The 25,869-nt window shown below is 36.8% G+C and overlaps 1 protein-coding gene across 1 annotated transcript in view; it reads right to left on the reverse strand.

Annotated features, from left to right (window-relative positions):
* Positions 1-403: 403 nt before the first annotated feature.
* SECISBP2L (SECIS binding protein 2 like) overlaps positions 404-25,869 on the reverse strand; it is a gene marked incomplete at both ends in the record, with an annotated part of 43,924 nt that continues 18,458 nt past the window's right edge. The window contains 11 exons of the mRNA XM_084240151.1: positions 404-1,086; positions 7,767-7,986; positions 10,953-11,107; positions 12,573-12,793; positions 14,602-14,764; positions 16,417-16,549; positions 17,326-17,495; positions 20,193-20,334; positions 20,470-20,637; positions 21,153-21,233; positions 22,308-22,442. Coding sequence (XP_084096277.1) covers positions 404-1,086; positions 7,767-7,986; positions 10,953-11,107; positions 12,573-12,793; positions 14,602-14,764; positions 16,417-16,549; positions 17,326-17,495; positions 20,193-20,334; positions 20,470-20,637; positions 21,153-21,233; positions 22,308-22,442 — 2,271 coding nt within the window. The remainder of the gene's footprint in view (positions 1,087-7,766; positions 7,987-10,952; positions 11,108-12,572; positions 12,794-14,601; positions 14,765-16,416; positions 16,550-17,325; positions 17,496-20,192; positions 20,335-20,469; positions 20,638-21,152; positions 21,234-22,307; positions 22,443-25,869) is intronic.

Genomic DNA, 25,869 nt, shown 5'->3' on the forward strand with positions numbered 1-25,869 from the left:
CAACATTTTGGTCAGACGAATTAGAGCGAAGGAGGTATAGTCTTGAAGCAGATATTGGTAAATGCCCCTACTGCTTAGGACCTTGACTTTTAACTTCCAAAATGACTAAATAAATTTATTTTCTTTAAAAAAAGGTCGTCTTTTTTTTTAAATCATTTTCCATTACAAAATAAGCTCAAACAATTCTGAATTTTCCACAGTTTTTAGAAATACACTTAGATGCTAAATAAAAGCTAAGCTAGAGATCATAACAAAACAAGGCAAGAACAGTTACAAAACTATTTTTGTCAAGAATTAAACACATGTATTAAATACTGGACAGTGCAAAATGTTGAGATGAAGCATAAAAGAGAATGGCTGCAACCCTTACACGGTCAGAGATAGAGAGCTGACATGTCCTGAGTTATAGATTTGGGGGCACATGATCAGGGTCAGAGCGCTCACTGCTCTGCAAGCTGCAGATGCTGGGCTTCTGCTGTTCTGGACTTGCTTGGTGGTCAGTAGTCCAGGCCTCACCTTCCACCCCTGGCTCGAGAACCTCAGGCGCCTCTGCTTCCTCTTCCCCACTTTGCTCTGCATTGTCTTCCTCAGAACCATTAAGGGTTTTCCCAAGCTGAAGAGTTTCCATCGTTCTCTGGGTCTCTGAGACCCAAGACTCAATTCTACTATTGAGCTGAACTTCTACGGATATAGGTTCATGAGTATAGTCTTCCTCCTCCTCCTCCTCTTCATCATCCTCCTCTTCAAGCATGCCAGGCACCAGAGTGCTGGTGGTGCTGGTGATGGAGGAATTCAGAAGATCTCGGCAACTGCCATCCAAAGAGCCTGTCTCAGTACTTTGTTGTGAAGCCCACTCCAGGTCATCTGGCTTTGCTTCCTCTTTATCGCTTGCTGTGGACTTCCCAGGGTTTGTAGCTGAGGTAGTACTGCCTGCAGTCACTAATAATGGCTGCTTACCAACAGGGGCCGTGTCAAATGGAGGTTTACTGGGCTTATCAGATGTGTTGTCCTTACAGGAAGTCTCTCTCTCATTTTCTGATGTTTCCAGTCCATCTGAAGTTTCCACCATGTTTCTCCAATTTGTTTCTGCAAATACCAAAGAGATTTTTAAAAAACTAGAAGATTGTTTTAGAATCAATGAACTCTTAAAAGAACAAAAATTTGTTGACTCACCAACTGATTGGGAAAACTGAAAACAGTCTATTCTAAAAGAAGTTGAAATGTTTTAAGGAAAAAAACTAAAAAATATGCATTTAGGAAAAGGAAGAAGGCAGAAAGTAGTATACCAATGTTTCAGAATGCAAAAGATCTTACATCAACAGGAACTATTGAGAGTCGCATAAAATTCATATATTCAAGAAAAATCAATGAACTGCCTCACAGTTTCTTCTGACCTAGAGGTATACTGGGCTCTAGGAGGCATAGTCGCAGGTGGCAGAGGCAAGACGTCCAGCAGAAATACTTCTGATTTAACAGGTTTGTAGCATGCTCCCTCAGCACATTATCTAGGTGCTGTCTTTTGAGGTGTGCTGGGCTTTTGTTTCCATTTAGAAGCAGAGAAGCCAAGCATGTACTTCTAGTACATATTTGGTGAAACACATGAACAAATCTGTGACAGTGTATTTTACAGTATGTTTGTGGCTACCAAGTGACACTGGAAGCCAAAAAGAAAAGAAGTGCTACTGTTGTTACGGTTTTTAAAGAAAGTATGTCCTTTTACAACCATCTACAAGACTATCAGATCACTATCCTTTCTCAACTGCTTAGTGACACTGAGAGCAATGGATAAAATCCAAACAATAGGTCAGAAAGTTTACATTAATATTAAATTAGAACTTCTGGTTCACCAACTTATTTTAAAAGAATGTTCAGATATAAACATGACAAGACTAATCTGTCACCATTAAACATCTGAGTTGTAAACAGATTCTTGAGCTGCTGGTTCAGAGCCATCAGCTTGTTCATCTTTTACACCAGTTTCATCCCCAGTAGCTTTTCCACAACTACTACTGTAATACGCAGCTCCATGACCTTTTCCCAAACAAGGATTTCTTTGGCATTTTTACTTTCCTAACAAACACATCATGATGGGTAAATAAACTGGCAAATCTTTTCTCTGTTTTTCTCAATGCTCTCTGGAATCCATTTTTTGATCATCTCCTTCAAGAACTTTGTACCTCCCAGATCATGATTTCCATCATCTTCTGAATTTGGTGGACGTGTTGTTGAATGTAAAAGGTCTTCCTAATCTGATTGTTGCGTTCGTTAGCAAAACCAACAGAGAACAGACAAAGCAAATAAACATCGGTAGTCTTGATGTCCACATGTGCTTTGATCATGCTCTGCCATTTTCTGAACATGGAAGCACCATTTGACCATGGGTAAGATTCATACCATGGAGGTTAGGCAGTTTTTGGCCTGATTATCCTCAGTGATGACACTGAATTTTCTAAACGCAATGTCATCCTATAGATCAGCAAGGTTCACTTCAAAAACATGACCCTTAAAGCCATCAAATGTGGTGCTTGTTTCGTGAATTCTCGTGACTAGCGTTTTCCCAGCATTTTTTATACTGAACATTGTTGCTGTATTCACATCACCACAGTCTTTCTTAGGAAACAGAGCAACTACTTTCTTATTGGCTCCCTTTAAGCCACCTTTTACAAGGCACTTGTTTTTGCCAACTGCCAGAGAGAGAACAAAAGGGAAGAAGGGGAGTTAATTTGCACAAGAACTTAGGCACACGGGGTAGGGCAAAAAAAAAGTGTTATTGTATAATACAGTGGTGATAGTCTAAACCATTTTTACTGACAAGTCAGAGGAATCAGGAGACACAGAAGAACTCTCCTACTCCTCTAATTTCTCTCATTTTTTTAAAAAACATTTTATTTATTTTTTTTTAAGAGGCATGTATTTTTATTTATTTATGATTTTTATTTATTTGTTTGTTTGATTGTTTTGTTTATACATGCACTGGGTACAGTCAGAAGTGCGGGAGGGTGAGAGAATTCACCAGAGTCAGAGCGGGGAGCAGAGCAGGCAGAAGGACTGAAGTACACTGCTGAGGGGAGCAGCGGGCGGCAGGAGAGGTCTGCGCGCCACGTGGGACCCTCCTCTGGTGGCCGGGAGCAGCCGGGGATCGAACCGGCACCGCAGAGGCCGCGGGCAGCTTCGCAACCCAGCGCTCAACCACTGCGCCACCAGGGAGGCCCCTAATTTCTCTCATTTTTTAAAATTAGAATCCCCTTCTATTTGCATTACAGCTGCTATTTATAATTCATAAGATATAATGATCCAGTTGTAATGATAAAACAAGCCTATTAATAATATGTTCAAATTAATTATTACTTATCAATTCCATATTGAAACAGACCAATATTTTGGGTATCTTCAGTCCGGGGACATGGTTGGAAAAACCTCTCCTATAGGTACTTCAGGTGTAGAACTCTCATTTCAATCCTCATGGGGAAAAAAATCTACTCTCCCTCCTGTATTTTTATTCTCAGTTAATAATGTCATCATTTTCACAGCCTTGAAGCACAAAAAACCTAACAGAAGCATTGATTCTGTCTTTCTTGCTTGTTTTTACTTTTCATTTTTAAGCAGTCTCACAGGTACAGAGACAGAAGAATATACAACAATTCCCATATATTTTCCATCCACATGTTCCTACAAATAATACCACTAAGTTCGGAAATTAATAGAAACTTATTATCTATGAGAACCCATTCGATTTCTGTTATCCTAATAATGTCCTCCTTCTGGTACAAGATCCAATCTAGAATTCTGTAATGCATTTAATTATCCTATCTCCTTAATCTCTTTGAGTGAAATAATTCTTCAGTCTGTCTTTGACTTCTGAGACCTAGCAAATTTTTAAAGATTGCAGGCCAATTATTTTTCAGAATTAATCTGGGTTTCTCTGACGTCTCTCATAATCAGATTCTGGTTGTGCTTTCCGGGTAGAATTACACAAAAGTTATGCCATATTTTTCTAAGTATGACATATCAGAAAGCACATGATGCTAATTTGCCCCAGTTCTAGGGACGTTAACTTTGATTAAAATGATTATTATTAATCAGATTTCCCCACTATAAAGTTGACCCTTATCGATCTTTCTGGTCCCATTCATTTCCGCCCCCAGCCATCATTCCATGTTCGAGGTTACTCTGAATTCTCACTTCTTCCAGAAGTCACACCCTTTCTGTTTACAATCCCTTCCTTTGTTGCAAATTGCTCCTTCTGTATGAAATATATTTTCCTACTTTCCTCTTCAGACTCCTACTCATCTTTCCTTCAGACACCCACTCAGTGGGTGAGGTAAAGCCAAGAGTCCTCCAGAATGAAAAGGAGGTATAACCTTGGAAGCAGAGACAAGGAATCTGTGATTAGACATCGAGAGACTTGTCACAATGATGAAAGAGCCACTGAGGTCAGGTATCTAAACACAGGGGTGCTCCTATCTCAAAGTAATAGGCTCCTATCTCAAAGTAATAGGTTAAGCTTAATCAACAGATGATATGCACACAAACATATCAACATGTCAAGAAAAACAGCAGGTACAAAAATGTCAAAGATCTCAACAAGCCTGCAAATGATACTGATTCAAACCTACCTGGGCCTCTATTTATTTTTAAGCAGAATTTACTCAATAAAGTTCTTGGCTTTTTAACCCCCTTTATGTTTTCCTGTTTTATTTAGTGGTTGCTTGTTAAACTGCTTTTTTAACTTTCAAAACTAGTATTTTTGGCAATAGGATGAGGTGTGTATTTTTCCCTTCAACCAGTACACAATGGGGAAGTTGTGTATATATTATAGTTGTATAGCTAGTTGGAAATAGCGGAGGAACAAACAAATGAGTTTAAGAACCTAGAGAGGAAGGGAGACAGCACAGAATGAGCTGGAAACCCAAGATGGATGGACTAGACATTGAGGTTATCCTCCCTTGTAAGTGGTACTGAACATGCATGCTATACAATCCTCATGTACCCATTATGTGTCAAATCCCTAGTCTTACAGTTTAGTTGAGATTTATGTTTCAAACTATTTATTTTATGTAAGCATGACAGAATTGAGATACAGCTCAGGCGGAAGGAAAACATGCTACGAAAACAGTGTGTACACAATGGGGTCTTTCTATTAACGATTAGCATCCCCTTCCTAGTCTTGCTTTTTCATTAAACTGTGGAAATCTAGGGCCTCCCCGGTGGCGCAGCGGTTGAGCGCTGGGTTGCGAAGCTGCCCGCGGCCTCTGCGGCGCCGGTTCGATCCCCGGCTGCTCCCCGGCCACCGGAGGAGGGTCCCACATGGTGCGCAGACCTCTCCTGCCGCCCGCTGCTCCCCTCAGCAGTGTACTTCGGTCCTTCTGCCTGCTCTGCTCCCCGCTCTGGCTCTGGTGAATTCTCTCACCCTCCCGCGCGCTTCTGACTGTACCCAGTGCATGTATAAACAAAAAAAAAACAAACAAACAAACAGACCAGCAAACAAATAAATAAAGCATGCCTCTATACAAAAAAAAAAAAAAAAAAAAAACTTAAAAAAAAAAAAAACTAAAAAAAAAAAAAAAAAAAAAACAAAACTGTGGAAATCTAAAGGAAACATTTTAGAAATTCTGCATCCTAGGATCGCATGAAGACACTGTTAACCAACAGTCCTTCCCCATTTTCTTCCAGGTTTAAAAGGCCCCCCAAACTTGGGATGGACTTGAACCCTATTTCAAGGGATAGTTTTTCAACTATCATGGCTATCCTCTTTGCCAAATATTCTCTTGCCCAAATTTTCATTGCAGCAAGGAGTAGTAATGTGATCTGGATAAATGAAACAAAAAGGATAGTCTTTTGAAAATTGTTTCTTTCACTGATAACAGCTGCACACAGCCTGAACACCCACTTCTGACTAGCTGTGATGTGCAGAGAGCTGCAGCAGCTACTTACAAACATGAGATGATAAGCACAAGAAGAAGTCACATGCTTGGAATGGGAAAACAGAAAGAAAAAGATCTAAGAACTAGATAACATTGTGAAATAAATATACTAATTTCTTTAACCGCATTAGTGGGTTTGATGTTTGTGGCCTAAGAACTGGTACAGGCCGAATACATCGGACACAAATAGAAAACCCTCTTTCATTCTCAATGTTACTGATGATCATCAGCACTCATTTCGCTGGCTTTCTGATCAATGTGTTCAGGAGATCAGGATCTTTAAGTTCTGTCTGAATCCCTCCTTAGGAATAAACATTAGCTCACATAATTTTACCTTTGAAAGATACTTTTTAGACGACCTAAATGAATCCTCTCCATTTCACTAAAGAGAAGTCTGAGGAACCAAAAATAATTAATTATACCTATATGTCCCAGGAAGAATATGAAAAATGCATAGGCTTTAATATTTTAACACTTTAAATCTGGTGCTTTTTGAATACGCCTCCTATCTTTAAGAGGATCTTTTCATTTTATATGTTCTTACAAAGATCACTATTATTTGTCCAAACCCACAGTCTTATTAATTTATCTTACAGTTTGCTTTTGAGAAGATGGCATTTCACTACAGAGAGAACTGATCTAATTTACAAAGTTGGCATTTTCTCTTTAATGTCTATTTTCAACTACTATCACTCCAGCTATACTAACTAAGTGCTTATCTATCTTGACCAACAGTTTTCTGAAGGCCCACAATAACCTCTCAATTACCACTGGTCTGGAGCTCTGTTAAAAACAATCCAAACATATAGCTACAATGATGGATAGGAAAACCAGGGAGTGTGAGAATAAAGAAAATGAGTACTCAGTTTTCTACACATTTTATTTAAGGGACAACAAGCTATTTATTTGGTAAACTCCCAAACAGATTCAGAAGGAAAAAGAAGACAAAGAAGAGCCAAGCTGAAGGAACTGCCTACACTATTTAAAAAGACAAAAAAGAACACAACAAACCAGAAACTAGATGAAAAAAGTAGAGAACTTAAAAGTTCAAATTATAATAGAAACAAGGCAATCCAAATACTAAGATGTAGAGTGTAGTGAATAAAGTTACTTTATACATTACACATAATTAATGTTTTTTAGTCTGTTTCTTTTTGACAAAAAAGAAACATATTTAACAAAAAAAAGTCATGTCTATATTTTATAAGCTTAGCCTGAACAGTATTAGGACTTTCATTTATTTAGAAAATAAAATATTAGAGCATAAAATATTAGAATAAAGCAAAATTTTTTTAGATTTTTTTTGTGTGTGTGTGTGTAGAAGGACTGGGGTGCAGGCCAGAGATTCAGGGTCTGAGAGGATTCACCAGAGACAGAGTGGGAGTAGACCAGGAGGATCTACTGAAATACACTGCTAAGGGGAGCAGTGAGCAAGATAGGAGAGGTCTGCTGCGCTATATATGTGTCAGCTCCCTGGTCAGGAACTGAATTCAGGCCACCACAGTGTGCCGTGGCAGTGATAGCACTGAGACAACTCCTAGGCCACCAGGGAGACCCCAATAAAGCTTTTTAAAGGTGTATTTAAATTACAGGTCACAAGTATAGTGTATTTTGCTTTTTAAATCCCTTTGAGATTTTGGAACCATGTCTAAACTTCTGGGTCTCAAAGTCCCAGCCCCAAATATTCTAACATTTAATGGACATTGTTTTTTAAAGTAAAACTTGGAGCAAAATTTTAATAATTAAGAAGATTTTAAAACTCGGAAGTATAGAAGAAACTTTCAAAATGGTTTTAATCAAATTATTCATATTTACCTTTTAAAATGGTATATAACAACTTACCATATTCCTTTTCATTTACTTCAGAGATGGGTTCAGAAATAACACTGCAGAAAGAAATGGCGCTAGCTGCAGAGGGATTCCGAGAATGCCCCATGTGGTGTGGCACCTTTTTCACATTCTTTAAGGCTTCCTCAGCCTGTTCTTGTTCCATTGCTGCCACCATGTCTTTATAAGCTTTCCTGGCTTCTTCAGTGAGTTCTACTAACTTATTAAACAGACTCTAAAAAGAAAGATTTCATTAGTTCATTTTGTTGTTATAATTTTAATTCCTATTACTAGCAATAAATATCCCTTGCTTCAGAATCAGATACACCTTCAATCTACCAAAAAATCTAAATGGTGTGCAAACCACAGAACCCTATACTCTAATTTTTTGTTTGTTTGCTTACTCAATTCTCACAAGTCTTGAGGAAACTCCTTGATGCAGTACTAGTCACTAAAGTGAGATATTAAAAGTTCTTAAAGAGTTTATCAATTTAACTACTGTACTCTTTAATATCTGGCACAAGACAACTTACGTAGCTCTGTTCTCAAGGAAACTTTCATGTAGCTAGAAGACAGAACACAGCTATAACTTATAGCACAATTATCCTGAAGGACTCAACATATAAAAAGTGGCTTTTGAAAAAAACATCAATTCTAACTTCTGGGCATCAGTAAGGAATTCATAAAGTAAGATAACATCTAGTGAAGACCTTGAAAAGAAGTACAATTTTGAGTGGTGGGGGTAGAACATTTTTAGTCAACCATGCAAAACTATGAATAAAGACACAGACAGGAAAAAGTACAACGCTTGATGAGAGTAGTGAGGAATCATGTATGAGTTAGGACCTAACGGAACAAGTGTATGCAGGGTAATGTCCAAGGGTGTAGAAGAAGATAGCAGGCTCATTAGGAACCAAAAGTTTCCTTACAAAGCTGTTTGCTGGAATTACTTAAAGAGAAAACCAAAAAGAAGCTGTGATGGTATTAAAGGTGATGAAAATAGGACACCCTATTTATAAAGAGACAAAATGAAGATATTGGAAAAATGGAAATTATGAAAACAGAATACAGAGCCTAGAAGTAGAATGTGGAGCTAAATAATTGATAATTCCTCTGTCAGTGAAACAAATGAACCAGAATAGAATTAGCAGTCATGGGGAAATGGCAGGTGATTGGGTATATACATGTTAATAAAATGGCAAAATTAACACAGCATTGACAATGTGCCTAAATAATTACGATGTCCAAAGAAAAAGATACCAATTAAACTAAGTAGCATGCTTTATATAGCTTAATTCAAATTGTTTAAAGTAGCATATACGGGGTCTCCTGTGGCACAAGGAGTTAAGCATAGCACTGTGAAGCTATTCACAGCCTCCGCAGCACGAGTTAGATCTCTGGCAGGCCAGGGAGCTACCCACATGACATGGCCAGGGAGCTACCCACATGACACAGCAGACCTCTCCTGTCTCAAGCACCGTTCCGCTCAGCAGTGTATTTCACTCAGTCTGCCTGTTCTGCTCCCGACTGTCTCTGGTGAATCCTCTCACTCCCCACACCTCTGGTCTATATCCCAGTTCTCATATGCATAAATAAAATCTTTAATAAAGAAACCTTCCAGGCCTCACTGATGGCGCAGTGGGCTGAGCGCCACAATTTGAAGCTGTCCGCAGCCTCTGCAGCACGGTGTTCGATTCCCGGCTGGCCAGGGAGAAACCCACATGGCATGGCAGACCTCTCCTGCCTCACCTGCTGCCCCCTCGGCAGTGTCTTCACTCAGTCTGCCTGTTCTGCTCCCCGCTCTGTTTCTGGTGAATTCTGTCACTCTCCTGTGCTTCTGACCTATACCCCAGTTCTTGTATAAATCAATAAATCTTTAGGGAAAAAAAAAACTAAAAAAAAAAAAATAAAGTAGCACATACACACAGTTGCTGCTAAGGTTTGAAGAGAGTTGGGTGCTAGTAATATCAGAATTATATTCAGTATTTATTTTTGAAAATGCATTCTGTTAAAAACACTCCTATGAGTTACACATAAGAGATCTCATAAGTATCTGCTTGCACTGCTTAACTACCATACATTCGTGAAATCAATAAAAAGAAAATAGGAACATGGGTATGTGGTTTTGCAATTAACACTGATTTTACACTATAAATTAAATAGACACTGTTGGAAATAAAAAAAAAAGATAAAATTGAAGAGATACACTTCTATTTTGAGTGTATTTTATTTTAAAAAATTTAACTGCCTCAAAATAATAATAGAGGGCAAGTAAAACAATGTTCAAATAAAAAAAATGTAAGCATTTTATAATTATAATACTGTACAAATAACCAAATATATACACATATAATTTAGTAAGAAATCATTAAAATTAGAAATAAGCATGTCTACTTTTCCTCACCTTGATCCTATTCCTGATACTGGTAAGTTCTGCATGGGCTAGTGCAAGAGCCCAAACACTAATTACATTCTCAGAAAAAGTAGGTGCATAGATAGATAATTTTAAGGATGATGGAAGAGAAACTGAACAGATAGGGGGTGGAAGGTATGCCAACACAGTGACTGGATGGGAAAAGAATGACACTTAAATATATAAAAATACTGTACAGTTGGGAAGAGGGAAAATGGTCTCTTAGTGGTATCACAAAATACTTTAAAATCAACTTCATAAAAATGATGAGTTAAGAAGCATTACTTTAAATTAATAACTTTCATATTATCAGTTCCTATGGGCAAATCTTTCTGCTTACAGACTGTGAGAGGAAGACCAAGGTAATGTGTGTACTTAGGAATTTGATTTTCTAAAGAAAAATGCCCCTTAAAGGAGGAGTCTTTGACTCCTAGAAGCACAAAATATAACCAATGTATAGTATGAATAAAATTATTTTGCATTTTATAGTTATCTGTGATCTTTACCTGGTAGTTAAATAAATTACTGAGTAGTCCACAGTTGAACCCAAAAGGAAAAAAACACTGTAACAGAAAGAGAGCTAAAATTGTTTCAAAATGCTGTAGGATTAACTTAAATATAATATTAAATCACTAAAAATGTAATACTCAATAATTTCCCACTCATTCTTGAATAGTGATCATATCCTCTTTTCAACTTAAACATCTTACAGGCATATGTCAACAGAAAGATGTACTATTTGGAGGGCATATGTGGGGAGTAAAGGAGTGTATTTTCTAAAGTCTTACCTCAGCACCATAGTAGTTGAAGATACCCACTACACTAACAGGAACCAGCTTGTTCACACAGCGTCCTAGAGCTTTTCTCCCAAGGGCAAACACAAAAGGAATTTCTTGTTCCCGTGCCATGGCTATGACATTATAGAGAGCCTCGTCCAGACCACCTGAGAAAGTCAACACATGCAGAGTTTTAATTTAGTTATTTCCTAATGGGAGCTAATTTAACAGCCAATAATGAAAGTATAAAACACAGCAACAGGGCCTCCCTGGTGGCGCAAGGGGTTAAGATGCAACCTATGAAGCTATGCTCTGCCACTGCAGCATGAGTTCAATCCCCAGCTAGGGAGGTGCCCACATGGTGCAGAAGACCTCTCCTGACTAGCCCCTTGCTCCCCTCAGCAGTGTGTATCAGTCAATCTGCCTGTTCTGTTCCCCATTCTGTCACTGGTGAGTCCTCTCACCCCCTCAACCTCTGGCCTGTACCCCAGTTCTTGTATGCATAAATAAATAAATCTTTAAAAATAAATAAATAAAACACAGCAACAAAGAATTCTAAGAAAGTTTGTGGCACCTGAGCTATTCCACACATTTTCCTATTTGAATATGTACTAATATGGATATATTTTCTCCCAAATTAAATGTGAAATTCCTTCAATGCCAATATTTTTATCTTTCCACAGAGATGAACATAGTAAGAGTCAAATTTCAATTCAATAAAATTTGTTAAAAAGCAATTAAAGTTTACCCAATCTCACAGTAATATAGGTTACACATTACTGATTGTAATTTCTCCCCTGTGGAGAATATCCCTATTACTGCTACTTAACACATCTGTCTGTTCCAATCACCTAAGGTGACTCCTCCAGGAAGAACAAATAAAGGTGGTGCACTGGGTAGACAAAAACACTTGTGTGCTGGCTGACCATCCAAGAACCTTTGTATATAGCTGCTAGTTTATTAAAGACAAAATCCCTGACATATGCAGAAGAGAGTTTTATCATTTTTCTAACTCTTTTTAAGAGAAAAGGGCCAGGGCCTCCCAGGTGGCGCAAGAGGTTAAATCTCAGCACTATGAAGATATGGACAGCCACTGCAGCATGTGTTTGATCCCCGGCCAGGGAGGTGACCCACATGGCAAAGCAGAGCTCTCCTGTCTTGCCTGCTGCTCCCCTCAGCAGTATATTTTAGTCAATCCTCCTGTTCTGCTCCCCACTCTGTCTCTGGTGAATCCTCTCATATCCCCTGCCCACACCCTGCACCCTAGCTCCTGTATTTATAAATAAAATAAATCTTAAAAAAAAAAAGAGAGTGAGCGAGAGAGAGAAAAGGGCCAATAAAGGAAGAAATGCACTCTTACTAGTCCCCACTCTGATTACAAAAGAAGGAACACTTGGGACAACTTAAATCCTTCACCAGTGTTCACAGATGGGGATTTTCTTTACAATCCTATCTCAATTTAATTAGTTAACTACAGGAGTGAAAGATTTCATTTTCTTTCCTCATGCTCAACATTTTGTTCTATAGCTAAACGCTGGTAAGGAAGATAAGGCTTCCACTATTAAGTTTACTTTATAGCCTACATTTATGCTAAATAATTATCAAAACATTTCAAAAGAAAAATGTTCATACCTTTTGACTGGATTTTTTCACAGTTTGGAGAAATTATAACACACTTAATCTTGTTTAACTTCATATGCTTGGTAACCTCCCTTAGACCCATAACCAGCCGTCTCCTTGCTTTTGCTCTTATAGGATCCTTTTGGTAGATGCGTTCCTGGAAACTGACAAGCTCTTGGAGAAGAAGAGTCACACATTCATCAATCTCTTTACAGAGAACCTGATTACAGTATCTGTAAAGGAAACCAAAAATAGGTCAGTCCATCTGAATTTATTTTTCTGCATTATGAAACTATTTTAGGAAAAAAATATATCCAAGAGGCTTCATAAGAAAAAAAAATCGAGTCTTTAAGATCTCCTATATTTTTCAATTAGAAAACAAAAATCCTCTGAATTACAAGAGATTGATTTTTATGTAAAATCTAGATTAATCTCTATCCAAATGCCCAATCATTAAATTTTAAGGATATAAATCAAATGTTAGCCTCCTATTAGATGATAACTGGTATAAAGCTTCTGGTAAGAAAACATAAAGCTATTTCACTCCAATAAAAACTAAAGATACTTCTAGTAGAAAAGAAATATAATTTCACATATGCGAACTGAAAGCCCTGATACCAACAAACTCACCCCCCCCACTCTGGGCATCGGCTTCCTCAACCATAAAAATAGAGATAATTACAATGGCTTCAACAGTTCCTCTAGCTCTAGAACTATGTGGCTATGGAAGGTGAACTCAATAATCAAATTGACAGTAAACCAAAGAAGTCTTGAAGTAAAAGTCACATGCCCTAGTACTAGGCAAAGCAACTGAATGAAGCTCTTTTTTGAGATCATGTATGGCTTTAATGCAAAAACCAGAAAGGATTGTGAGGCCCCTATCCTTAATTTCAAGGATGAGGAAGTCACTGACGTTTACTGACTTCTTATATATTCTACTTTGCTAATTCTCATCCCCTTATCTCTAACATAAGCAGATATTTAACAGGGAGAAATGGTGAAATTTCTAATCTAGAAATAACTAGGCAAGCACATTTTCACTTCTAAATGACATTATATAATGGAAAAATTTAAGTACATCCTTGAGTGCAAAAAAGAAAAAAAAAAGGTCTGTTTTGGGAATTTTTTTGTGTTTCTGTAAAGTAACAACACTTCAGAAAACGAGCTACAAATGGACAGATCCAAGAAATATTGACTATCATAGTTAAAATTATGCAAAATTAAAGAATGCAATTAAAAGAATACAACATCAAATATGCAACTTTCTTCATTCTTTTTTCCTTTGAAGCTGTTACTTCATACATACATAACATTTTATTCTCCAAGTGTCTCATTTGCTCCACATCTGTTACTTGACATTTAATTAACTCCCCAAATATAGGCAAGATGTATTTGCTCAAAACCGAGATTATAAAGAAAAGGAACAGAACAAAAAAATGTGGTTTACATTCACACAGACTGTACTTTCACCTGGGATTCTTTCACATGTCATTTTTAAAGGTGAAATTAATTGAGCTATGCAAATATTAAAAATCCCAAAATCCTTCAAAGCAGTAACTATCAGTTTAAGGTTATTCACAGAAAGGCATTTTAAAACTTACAAATATCTATTTAAAAACAGTTTTATGTAATAGATTCATGCATATACTAGGGTCTTAGAATTTTGTTATCAAATGGTTCAAGATGTTTTTTGAAGAGCAGATAATGTAAACAAAAACGTAAAAGCATTTGGAGTGAAAATGTCATAGTACAGCATTTTATATATAAGAAGCCAAATTTCCAGGGTATAAACGCTAATAAAAAGAGAATATATTTACTGTCACGTTATAGTCACATGAAGACTGACAGTTGACAGAAGGCAAATGCTTTAAATACGATGAAACCAGCTGCTAAAATCTGAAAGTGGAACTTAAAAAGATCTTGGGTATTTTGTCTGCTTGGCTCAACCCATAAAACAATAATGGCAATACAATATACAGAACGATAACTAAGATACTCAAAACTATTCAACCTCAATAAGGAGAGTAGAACTAAAACTTACTCTCTAAATCTTTTGCTGTGGATTTTAGTTATTGTTGAAGATGCCATTGGACTGCCAATCCCAGAACTAGCCGGAGAGCCTTGTGACACAGGTGTCATGCAGTATGGAGAGTTCTGACTTGCTGGAGAGAGTGAAGTATCACTGGGCATGCTTAGTCCAGTATCTGTGGAGACGTGGGTAAGAATTTAGAATGTTGAAAAGTTTTATATTGATCAACATTAAATTTGAATGGGCACTGCTCACATCACAAACATTTCTTACACACTACAAAAAAATGAACTCTTCCTATTGCATAAGAAGATAGACTTTAAAAATCAAACAAAGCCTACAAGATTTCATAGAGAAGAGAGAAGGCCAAAGTATCCAAATTAGGTATTCCTTAAGAATTTAAACTGAAAAACAATTTCTGTACCTATTTCCAGAACACATTACCCAGCTCCAAGTATTTTCTAGCTATTTTTTAGAAATCATTATTTTATTGCTAAAAAATTCTCACTCTTGCTAGCAGTAATGAATTCTACCTTGCACATTCTCTCAATCCCAATTCTGATTCTCCAGGCACTACTCCAGTTTCTCTTTTGTTTGGTCTATGCTTCTGTACTCAGACTGCTGCATTTTCATATGTGATCTTGTAGCTCAACTGCCTTCCTCAGTTTCTGCTACAGCTAATATTTATATATCCAGTCCATTAACATATACATGCTTATCTCCCAATCACTCTAAAATTTTTGTAGAATTACATTTCCACCTTCTCCATCTCTGCCCCAGTTACTGACGTACACACAGTAGGAGCCCAATTAACATTTGTTGAATGGATAGAATGATACACCAAAATACAAAGGCATTACATTTAATTGAGAGTAAAGGGGAATCCAAAACAAGTATGTTTTTGCCGAACCATCCGTAGAAATAATCTCACTTTTCTAAATACAACAGAACACTTCTACTTAATATGCAAGTCTAATTCAGATTTTTTTGCAAAAAGTTGGGGAATATATAACAGCAGAAAAAAGGGATCTAGCCAAATTCCTCTAAAAATGTTTCCTTCATAACAATGTAAAACTGAGAAAGAATCTAGTTTTGCTGCTGTCCTAACTAAAATCATGTGCTGACTATTGCACAGAACTGAATCTTACTGACCAACTATACACTACAACAGGCTTTGCAATTCTTTACTCAACATGACATATATATTAATTCTATGAAAGCAAAAAAGAAAGTCAACAAAAAGAACTCCATGAAAAATAGTTCTGTGGGGCCTCCTTGGTGGCACAAGGAGTTAAGCACCGCACTATGAAGCAATTCGCAGCCTCTGTATTTCGGTCAGTCTGCTTGTTCTGATCCCCACTCTGTCTTTGGTGAATCCTCTCAGCCCCCATATCTCTGGCCTATACCCCGGCTCTTATATGCATAAATAAATAAATCTTTAAAAAAAAAAAAAGGAAAGAAAAATAGTTTTGCAAAGGCAGATAGCCAACAGTATTCTGGCTATAAAAGGCGGCATAATAAAAAGAAACATAACAATTACAAAGGAGATCTTATGCACTGGTGAGATTACTATGAGAATTTACAACAAATTCAGGATATAAGCTTCAAAAGTATCACAGACATACTCTATAATACCTGTCCCCTCTTTTTTTAAGGATCTCCTTACAGAAGCATCTTCGAAAGAAGTCACTCTTAAAAATAAAGAAATTTACATAAAATATGGAGTACATCCTCTAATTAGAAGCACTATAGGTGCTGGTTTACCCATCTTACCCATCAATTAAATGGTCCTCTCCATGAGAAGAAGGGGAAAAGAGGTGACCTTACCTTCCTGGGAAACAATTTCTTGCGGCAAATCATCAATAAAATCTAAGTGCATTTCTACTGGTTCCTCAGATGCCAAAAGGCTGTGGTCCACAGTTAAACGGCCCTTCTTTTCCTCTCTTTCTTTCAAAATAACCTAAAAGTCATTACCAGTATTTAATTAGTGATCATTCTTTTAAGTATGTACTGAGTAATTTAAATTTCCACTATTACAGATATTAAAAAGGTACACCTATAAATGGGTATGAAGATTTGGCTGACTACATGTTCAGTTAGCTTCGTAGAAACTGACTGGCAAAATGATAAATGCAATTTTAGGCACTACAGCACTATATCCAAAATAAAGGGAAGCAATGCTGCTATACAATACTACAGCTGTCAAACCACATGTGCTTCATTCTTTAAATACTGGTTGACAAACTGGAGCTTCCCAAAAAGGGACAAAATAAAAGTTTGAAAACTAGGTCGTACAGTTACATTAGATTTAAATTTTACAGTTTTTATTTGGAAATGGATTATCTCATGGTGCTCCTTCTAATAACAACACTGAACTAAATAAAGCATGTATTATCCCTGACTTACAGATGAAGATAATGAGTAAGACAAATCTGCCTAAAAGTGCATAATAAGAAGTCAGCACTAGAATCCAGGGCTTTAGTAACTAGGATCCAATGTTTCTGAACATGAAGTGTTTAACTATTTTTTCTTAAAACTTATAGAAAGAATTTGTTCTTCGGGGCCTGTTCAACACAGGTAGTCATAAAGCTGATGATATTCCGAACCTTGAATTAACTAGTCATCATAAAGACATATCACAATATTCTGCTGGCAAAATTCCACAACTACTTTTGCAAAACAGACTTAAATCCTTATTTATCCTACAAAATAAACATCCCCAGATTTTAGTTTTACCTTCTTAAGTGCTGTGGGTCGTTTCAGTTTTGCAATTTCCTTCTCCTTTCCTTTTTTTGCTTTAGAGGAAGTGATATCCAAAGAATTAAAGGATGTCAAACAGGGCTGACTTTTGGGTAAAGATTTTCTGTTAGTGGAGTCTTTAGTGTGAAAAGAAGCTGCAGTGACCACTAAAACCAAACAAAGAACATTGATTTTACTATAACAGACAACTCCACATATTCTTAAAGCTTCAAATGTTAAATCTACATGTAGAAACAAAAACATCCTTTTCTGATGGAAAAAAATCAGCATAAAGGTAAAAGTAGTACAAGGCCATGCACTGGCCCTCAGATACAGCCTTTATCCATCTTCTAGACTCCATAAAGACAACAAAGTCAATGCAATAATTTAACAGTCCAAAATAAGGATGAATAATTAATTCTTTCTTACTGCAGCCACCCTCAAGCATGGCAATTCTTTGCAACTGGTCTTCAGTCAGAACCATTTTAACTTTGAAACTTCAAAACGCTGCACTTCTTATTTCAAGTGAATGGGCTTGGAGGAGAATCACCTTATATAACATATACAGTCTATCACTCTTCTGTTTACCAGTAAAGAACAATGTATTTCTTTTTATCTTATTTTTTATTTTTATTTATTTATACAAGCACTGGGTACAGTCAGAAGCGCAGGAGGGTGAGAGAATTCACCAGAGCCGGAGTGGGGAGCAGAGCAGGCAGAAGGACCGAAGTACACTGCTGAGGGGAGCAGCGGGCGGCAGGAGAGGTCTGCGCGCCATGTGGGACCCTCCTCCGGTGGCCGGGGAGCAGCCGGGGATCAAACCGGCTCTGCAGAGGCTGCGGGCAGCTTCGCAACCCAGCGCTCAACCGCTGCGCCACTGGGGAGGCCCAAGAATGATGTATTTCTCCCCCTCAGCTATACTCCCAGTAGTATTCAGTAATTCTTTTATGCCTGATTGACATCCTCAATCTCCAGTGGCTACCCTAACCCTTTAGCAGTCTGAAGCCTCTAATCTCAATCCTCTCTCTAGCCAAGAAGCTTTCCTGCCACTTCCCTGAGAAGCTGCTATCCAATGTAAACTCACATGAGAGGTGACAGGCATCCTAACTCCTATCTGAGGGTCACAAATCACTTCTGCTCTTTATTCCATCTCTGGATTGATTCCTCAGGGATCTCAAGTTTCTCCTTAACTCTTTACTCTTTCCCAAAACTCCCAACACAAGTCAAAATCTCCGTTATGTAAGAATAAATAAATAAATAAATAAATAAATAAAAATCAATGCTTTTCCCTCTCAAACTCATTCTCTAAAAATAAAGACATAAATTACTGTTTTAGTAGTGCCAGGTCACTTCTCTCTCTCTCTCTCTCTCTCTCTTTCTCTCTCTGTCTCTCTCTCTCTCTCTCTCACACACACACACAACTGGATCAAAACCCCTGTATTTCCCATTTGATTTTTAAATTGAATTAATTTAGCTGTAGAATCAAATTTCTTGTGGTTTTTATTTCAACCTTTGGAGAAGAAATTGGTTGATTCAAAAGGCACACCAACTGACATTTCAACAGAGAACTGAAAGACCTGAGGGAACAAACTACACTGTTGTGAAAAGAGAGTGCAGGAAAATAATATAGCAAGCACAAAGATACTAAGTTAGGAGCAGACTAGGTGTGTCTGGAGGGCAGTAAGGGGGCTAATGTAGCTAGAGCTATTTGTGCCAGGAAGGAATGGCGATGACAGCAAAAAGGTCACAGGGTCGGCAAGACATGGCTGTAACCCCCAAGTAAGATGAAGAGCTACTGGAGGGTCTGACTAAAGCAGTGATATAACCTAGGTTCTACTTTTAAAAGATAACTTCTTTTAAGATAAACGAGGGGGGCCTCCCTGGTGGCACTAGGGGTTAAGCACCGCACCATGAAGCAATCCACAGCCTCTGCAGCACGAGTTAGATTCCTGGTCAGCCAGGGAGAAACTCACATGGCAAGGCAGACCTCTCTTGTCTCGCCTGCTGCTCCCCTTGGCAGTGTACTTCAGTCTGCCTGCCTGTTCTGTTCCCCACTCTGTCTCGGTGACTCCTCTCACCCCCTACATCTCTGGCCTGTACTCCAGCTGTTGTATGCGTAAGTAAATAAATCTTTAAAAAGGAAAAAAAGATAAATGAGGAATTGGGGAATATTACAGTCCAGTACAATAATGGGGAGAGGAGCAAAAGGAGTTAGTGAATAGGGTGTTTCTAGTTTTATATATAAAATTTAGATTAACAATATCCAAAATAGGGCCTCCCCGGTGGCGCAGCGGGTTGAGTGCAGTGCTGTGGAGCTGTCCGCAGCCTCTGTGGTGTGAGTTCGATCCTGGCTGACCCACCGGGCCGGCAGGGTCCCAGAAATTCCCCTGTGGACCTCTCCTGCCTTGCCTGCTGCTCCCCTCAGTAGTGCATTTTGGTCAGTCTGCCTGTTCTGCTCCCCGCTCTGTCTCTGGTGAGTCCTCTCGCACTTCCGCGCCTCTAGCCTATGCCCCAGCTCTTGTATAAAAATTAATAAAATCCGCAGATGTCTGTTAAGCCCAAGCGCTCTAGACTAATCAATACAAAGTAAAAATCAAAATCAACAAGCAACTATAAACCAGAGACATACTACAGGGGTGGGGGTGGGGGAGGAAGAACTAGAGTCAAAATAAGGGGGGAGATGCAATTGTATGGGGAATATAACCAAAATGAAAATGCATACATTGTGCAAAGATGAAAAAGATGTAAGAATTATATAAAATAAAATATTTAACAAAAATAAATAAATAAAATCCTTGGGGGGAAAAAAATATCCAAAATATATTACCAATGCCAAATAGCAAATTGTTCAGCTAATGTATTACCTGTACATGACAGAGGTCTGGTATTAGTAATTTGTCGTGCTTTCATAGCTTGTTGTTGTTTTTCCAGAGCTGCTAACATGTCCCCCAAATCTAACTGCACAGGTGTTTTATTCTTTTTTCCTGCTGCCTTTGATAAAGCTTCCTGAAAGTTAAAAGAATGAAAATATATGTTTTTGTTATAGTATGAAAGTATAGCAATTTTAGATGATTGCATTTGTCATTCCCCCAAGTTTACCAAATAAACTGCTAAATTTGTTCATAAAAAAGGAACATATACCTGTAATTTTTTTTGCTCCATACTTATTTCTGAATATTCTTGAGCTGTGGCAAGGGCTGCTGCTAAAGCTTTCTTCTTCTGACTTTTTGCACGTTTGGGAACCGAGGTTGTAATAGGAATTGGAGTCTGAACTATATTGATTGGTGAGTTTTCAGGTAAATCATCCAACTATGATGATCAGAGAAAAACATCTGTTAGTGATTCCATGAAGTCTATCATAAGGAAAGATAATACAGAATGGAGGATGCCCTACAATATAAGTAGACTAGACTCTTCAAAGGATTCAATATCAAAGAACAGAGTGAAACACTGGGACCATTCCAGACAAGAAAGTAAGAAAAATGCAAAACAGCTTAACTCAACAGGTAACGCGCCTAATTGGATCCTGGACTGAAAAAACAAAATAACTCTAAAGCAAAGCTCTGCAACAACTGGGGAAATTTCAGCATGTTGTATGATGTATGAAACTACCATTTAACTATTGGTACTTTATTTATAATGAGACTGTGGATTTCAAAGGAAAGTGTGTTTGTTCTAAGTTAAAGGAAATACTAAAGTGCACTAAACACACTGCTGCTCCTAGAACATCTACCATCTTTTTCATTTACCTTTAATATTTCTTTTCAACACAGTCATAGTTTAAAAGAGGTTTTCCTTTCTTTTTTAAAAAAGGAGCTACTTACTACTTTTGAGGAAAGTTTCTGTTGAATATTCTCATCTTTAGCATTTCCATTCTCATTTAATTCTTGAAATCCATCTTCATCCTGAAATAGTTTCACATCCGAAGTGAAAACATCGTTCAAAGCAATACACTTTTAAGAAAAACATTTTAAATTGCTTAAGGATAATGAAAAATGGGGAAGACATCTTTTAAATCTTGAAAAACAATTTAATGTCAGTATTAAAAAGAAAATCTCTTCTCACATGTGAATAAATAAAACATAATTATCCAAAGGGTGTCATATGCACATGTCCATTCTTTGGGCTTTCTGCACCCAGAATTCCATTTTTAGTAATAATCATACCTTAGGATATAGAGGTATTTGAAAAGAAATTCAAAAAGGACTATCACATTTCAGATAATGTGGAAAATATTTTAAGTAGATGGCTTAAAATGAACGTCACCAAATATTCCCTGTCCTGCATTACTGCATACAACTATCAATAAGGCTAAGTTAAAACTAATTTTTTTCTTTTCAAAATAATTACTCATCTGATATCCTCCTTTATACTGAAAATGGTGTAAAATATGTTTAAGTGTAAGTATGCGACCTATCATCTGGCTAAATGCAAATCATAAATCTGCCATATGTTCTTGTTTTGAAGGAATAACTGAGATGTCCTCTCAAGTCCTTTAGGTCAATTACTAACCTTATCATATTAGTCAACTCTAATTTCAGGCTTTAAGGTTAGATGAATGCACACAGAAACACAATCATTAGAATTACAAAATGGCTTTTCCCCGCTTTGTTCTCCAAGACTTTCCTGGGTAGCAGCACAAATTAACTAGATTGAACTACTCATATCTTAACACATGACAACTAGATTAAACAGCAATATGAAAAATTAGGGAGAAAGTTTCATTAAATCAAATCTATTCCAAAACAATGAATATGCATTCAAAAATTTATGAAAATAAACTAATGAAACTAATATTAGACTAACCATATATAACTAAGATAAAATGAGTCAGTACTCTGAGTTATTTATAATCTAGTATTAGAGTCACAAGTCAAGGCGTTAAAAAATACTTTTCATAAAATGTTTATAATGTAACAAAGTCAATTTTTAATGGGAACATGTGCTATAACAGTTTACAAATAGAATTAGAAAAATACCTCAAAATATAAAGACTCAGAATTTGGGTCCCCTCGATGAGACTGGTTGGGGTTTAACTGCTTATTATCTTGTCTCTTTTGCAAATTCTGTCTTCTTTCTGAGGAAGTACTATGTCCTCGGCATCTGAATCCAACCTAAGGAGAAAATAAAACATATCTTATTATTTAAAAAAAAAAAAATTAGTATTTAGGGATGTATAACACACAGCAAGAACACAAATTATGTAACTAAAATGAACTTTTATCAAGGAGCATAATTACAAAAAGTTAAAACTATTAACATACAATGTCATCATAAAGAAGATATGAAAATATAGTAACACATATTACTTACCCTCAAATAAAAATTTTATCATCTTTATAACAGCCTGAAATTGGCAAACCCCTGATGTCCTTCACTGGGTGAATAAACTAATGTGGTACCTTCATAGTATGGAATAGTCACAAAAAGGAGCAAACTATTACTATTATAATATACAGCAAATACATATACTATTATATACATTCAGCAAACTGAATGAGTCTCCAGAGAACCATGCAAGTGAAAAAAAGTCAGCCCTAAAAGGACTGTATGATTTATTTATATAACATTCTGAAAAGACAAAAATCATACAGAAAACAGATTAGTGGACTATATGAGTAAAGGAAAGGTTGGTGAGGGAGGGAAATATTTGTGGCTTTGAAGAATCTCTGGAATGATGCCACTGCTCTGTATCTTAACTGTATTTCAAAATATCAGGTTGTGATAGTGCACTATAGTTTTGCAAAATGTTACTACTGGAGGAAACTGCGTATTACCACATTTAAAAAATGATTAAATACTATTCATTTGCTTTTATTAACATAACTGACCACATTTTAATAATTTCAGATTTTTGATTCAATATCTGTATATTACAAAATGATCACCACAGTAGTTACACATTTTTTTTTTTGTGAGATCTTTTAAGATCTCCTCTCTTAGCAATTTTCAAACATTACTACAGTATTACTAAACAGTATTACTAAATATACTAAATTACTACAGTATTAATACAGTATTACTAAAAAGGTGTATTTTATATTCCCATGATTTATTTTATAACCAGAAGTTTGTTTTACCACTTTTACCCATTTTGTTCACCTATATATCCCTATTTATATAATTTTATTAAATTATGATTCTTAAATAGCTGCAGTTAAAAACACTAGCATAGTAAAAATTTTAAGATCTTAATCCGAAGAAAACAAGTTTAAGAGAAAATTTTCAATCACATAAATTATTATCCTATTAATAAATTTGCTAAATATCCCATGTCATAAGGATAAGACATAACAGATTAAGCATTTTAAGACTCTTAAAACATTTCAAGTTCCCTCTCTTACGAACCTAATTTCAGTCCTCAGGACTACTTCAATTAATATGAAATGTCTCTCTTCACAAGGGCACTTAGAAGATGTAAAAGTATAATCTTCATTATCAGTCAACCAAAACTATAACAACGAACAGAACCTGAAGCAGACCTAGACAGAAGATGCTGGTGTACAAATTTTGGATTATGAAATTAGAAATATGCATCTAAAGAGCTGGAACCACCTGATAATTCCCATGACTAGCAAGATTTGCTGATAAGAGATTCTTAGATTCTTTTGAGAAGCAGACTGCATAGCTCAACTGTAATATAGTAATACAACAAACTTAATTCTTCCTTAGAATATGTATTGTGACAACTGGGCTACTTCCTATAACCTCTGAACATCTTCAAAAATATATAAAATTTTCCAGATATGAAATAGTTTCTTAGTTTTAAATATGTACCTCATTTTAAAAATAGGCTCACAAATACCACTCAATTATAAAAAACAAGAAGTAATCTTGCTCTTTGAATCAACTAGGATGGAATGTGAGCAGATTATGCTGTGAAATAAATCAGAAAAAAGAAAAATATAATTTCACTAACATGTGAAAGATAAAGAAAGAAAATAAATAACACAAAACAAAAACCGTTAGATCTGACAACAGAATGGTGATTACTCAGAGAAGGGGGATGAAGAACAGGTAGAGGAGTCAGTGGTGGGTGGTAACTAGAACTTTGATGCTGAGCCAAAAATGGTATATATACCTGCTGAGGTATGAGGCAGAAAATCTGAAACTTAGTACAGTGTTGTAAACCAATATTATCGCAATTAAAAAAAAAATACACACACCTCATGAAGACATATATGCCACAATGCTAGGCAGTATCTAGCTGATAGTTATATGAATATTCTCTGAAAATATTTCAACTTCACTGTCTAAAAAGTTTCATAATTAAGTAGTATTTTTTAAATTGGCTCATGAAAAGAAACTCATACAAGGCAGTAAAACAAATGCAATTTACAATGCCCAGGTACCAAGGAAACAACCTGATCAACATAAATTATTAACTTTGAAAAGAGGGCCTCCCCGGTGGTGCAGCAGTTGAGCACTGGGTTGTGAAGCTGCCCGCAGCCTCTGCAGAGCCGGTTCAATCCCCGGCTGCTCCCCAGCCACCGGAGGAGGGTCCCACATGGCGCGCAGCCCTCTCCTGCTGCCCGCTGCTCCCCTCAGCAGTGTACTTCGGTCCTTCTGCCTGCTCTGCTCCCCACTCTGGCTCTGGTGAATTCTCTCATCCTCCTGTGCTTCTGACTGTACCCAGTGCTTGTGTAAATAAATAAATAAAAAAAAAAAAAAAAAAAAGGAAATAAAAGAGTACTAATAACCCCCAGCTAGGGATAGAAACTCTCAACTCATTTCTTTGTATAGTAACCATCACCAAAAAAAAAAAAAATGCAAATTTGGCTCTCCAAACAGCATTAAAATTACATCAAAAGGTAAATAAATCCTGCTATAAACCAGAGTAAATATATTTGTATTTATGTTAGTGAAAGCACTAAAACAACTTCCTTAAAAACAAATGCAACTTGATTCTCATCCTTGGAGACATAAAAGCTCCAAAATTAAATTAAAATCCTCAAATGAACAGTGCCAACAAAGTTCACGAAGACCAAACAGGATGTATTTCAAATACCTCCTGAAATGAATGAATCAATCTCATTTTTTCAGTTCTAGGAAAAAAAGTTTTGTTGACAGAAAGTGTGCATACAGAGCAGAACAAAGCTGAAATTACAGCATCATATATATGTATATAAATGTATCTCATATATATAAACCCAGAAATTAATAATAAAAGACCTAAGCATTCAAACCCCATTTACATGACAAAAAATACTAGGAATTGACAAATGAGGAATAGTGTACATTTTCAGAAAAACCATACATCATGTGAAAAACAAAAAAAAAAGATAACAGTGAGAAGAAATACTTTTTTTTTTTAAGATTTATTTTTTATTTATACAATAGCTGGGGTACAGACCAGAGGGGCAGGAGAGTGAGAGGATGCACCAGAGACAGAGTGGGGAGCAAGAACAGGCAGACAGACCGAAAGCACTGCTGAGGGGAGCAGCGGGCGAGATAGAGGAGAGGTCTGCTGCGCCGTGTGGGAATCTCCCTGGCCGGCCGGGAATTGAACCCACGCTGCAGAGGCTGTGGACAGCTCCACAG

This window comes from Talpa europaea (assembly GCF_964194135.1).
Source record: "Talpa europaea genome assembly, chromosome: 8".
In the NCBI taxonomy this organism is placed as follows: Eukaryota; Metazoa; Chordata; class Mammalia; order Eulipotyphla; family Talpidae; genus Talpa; species Talpa europaea.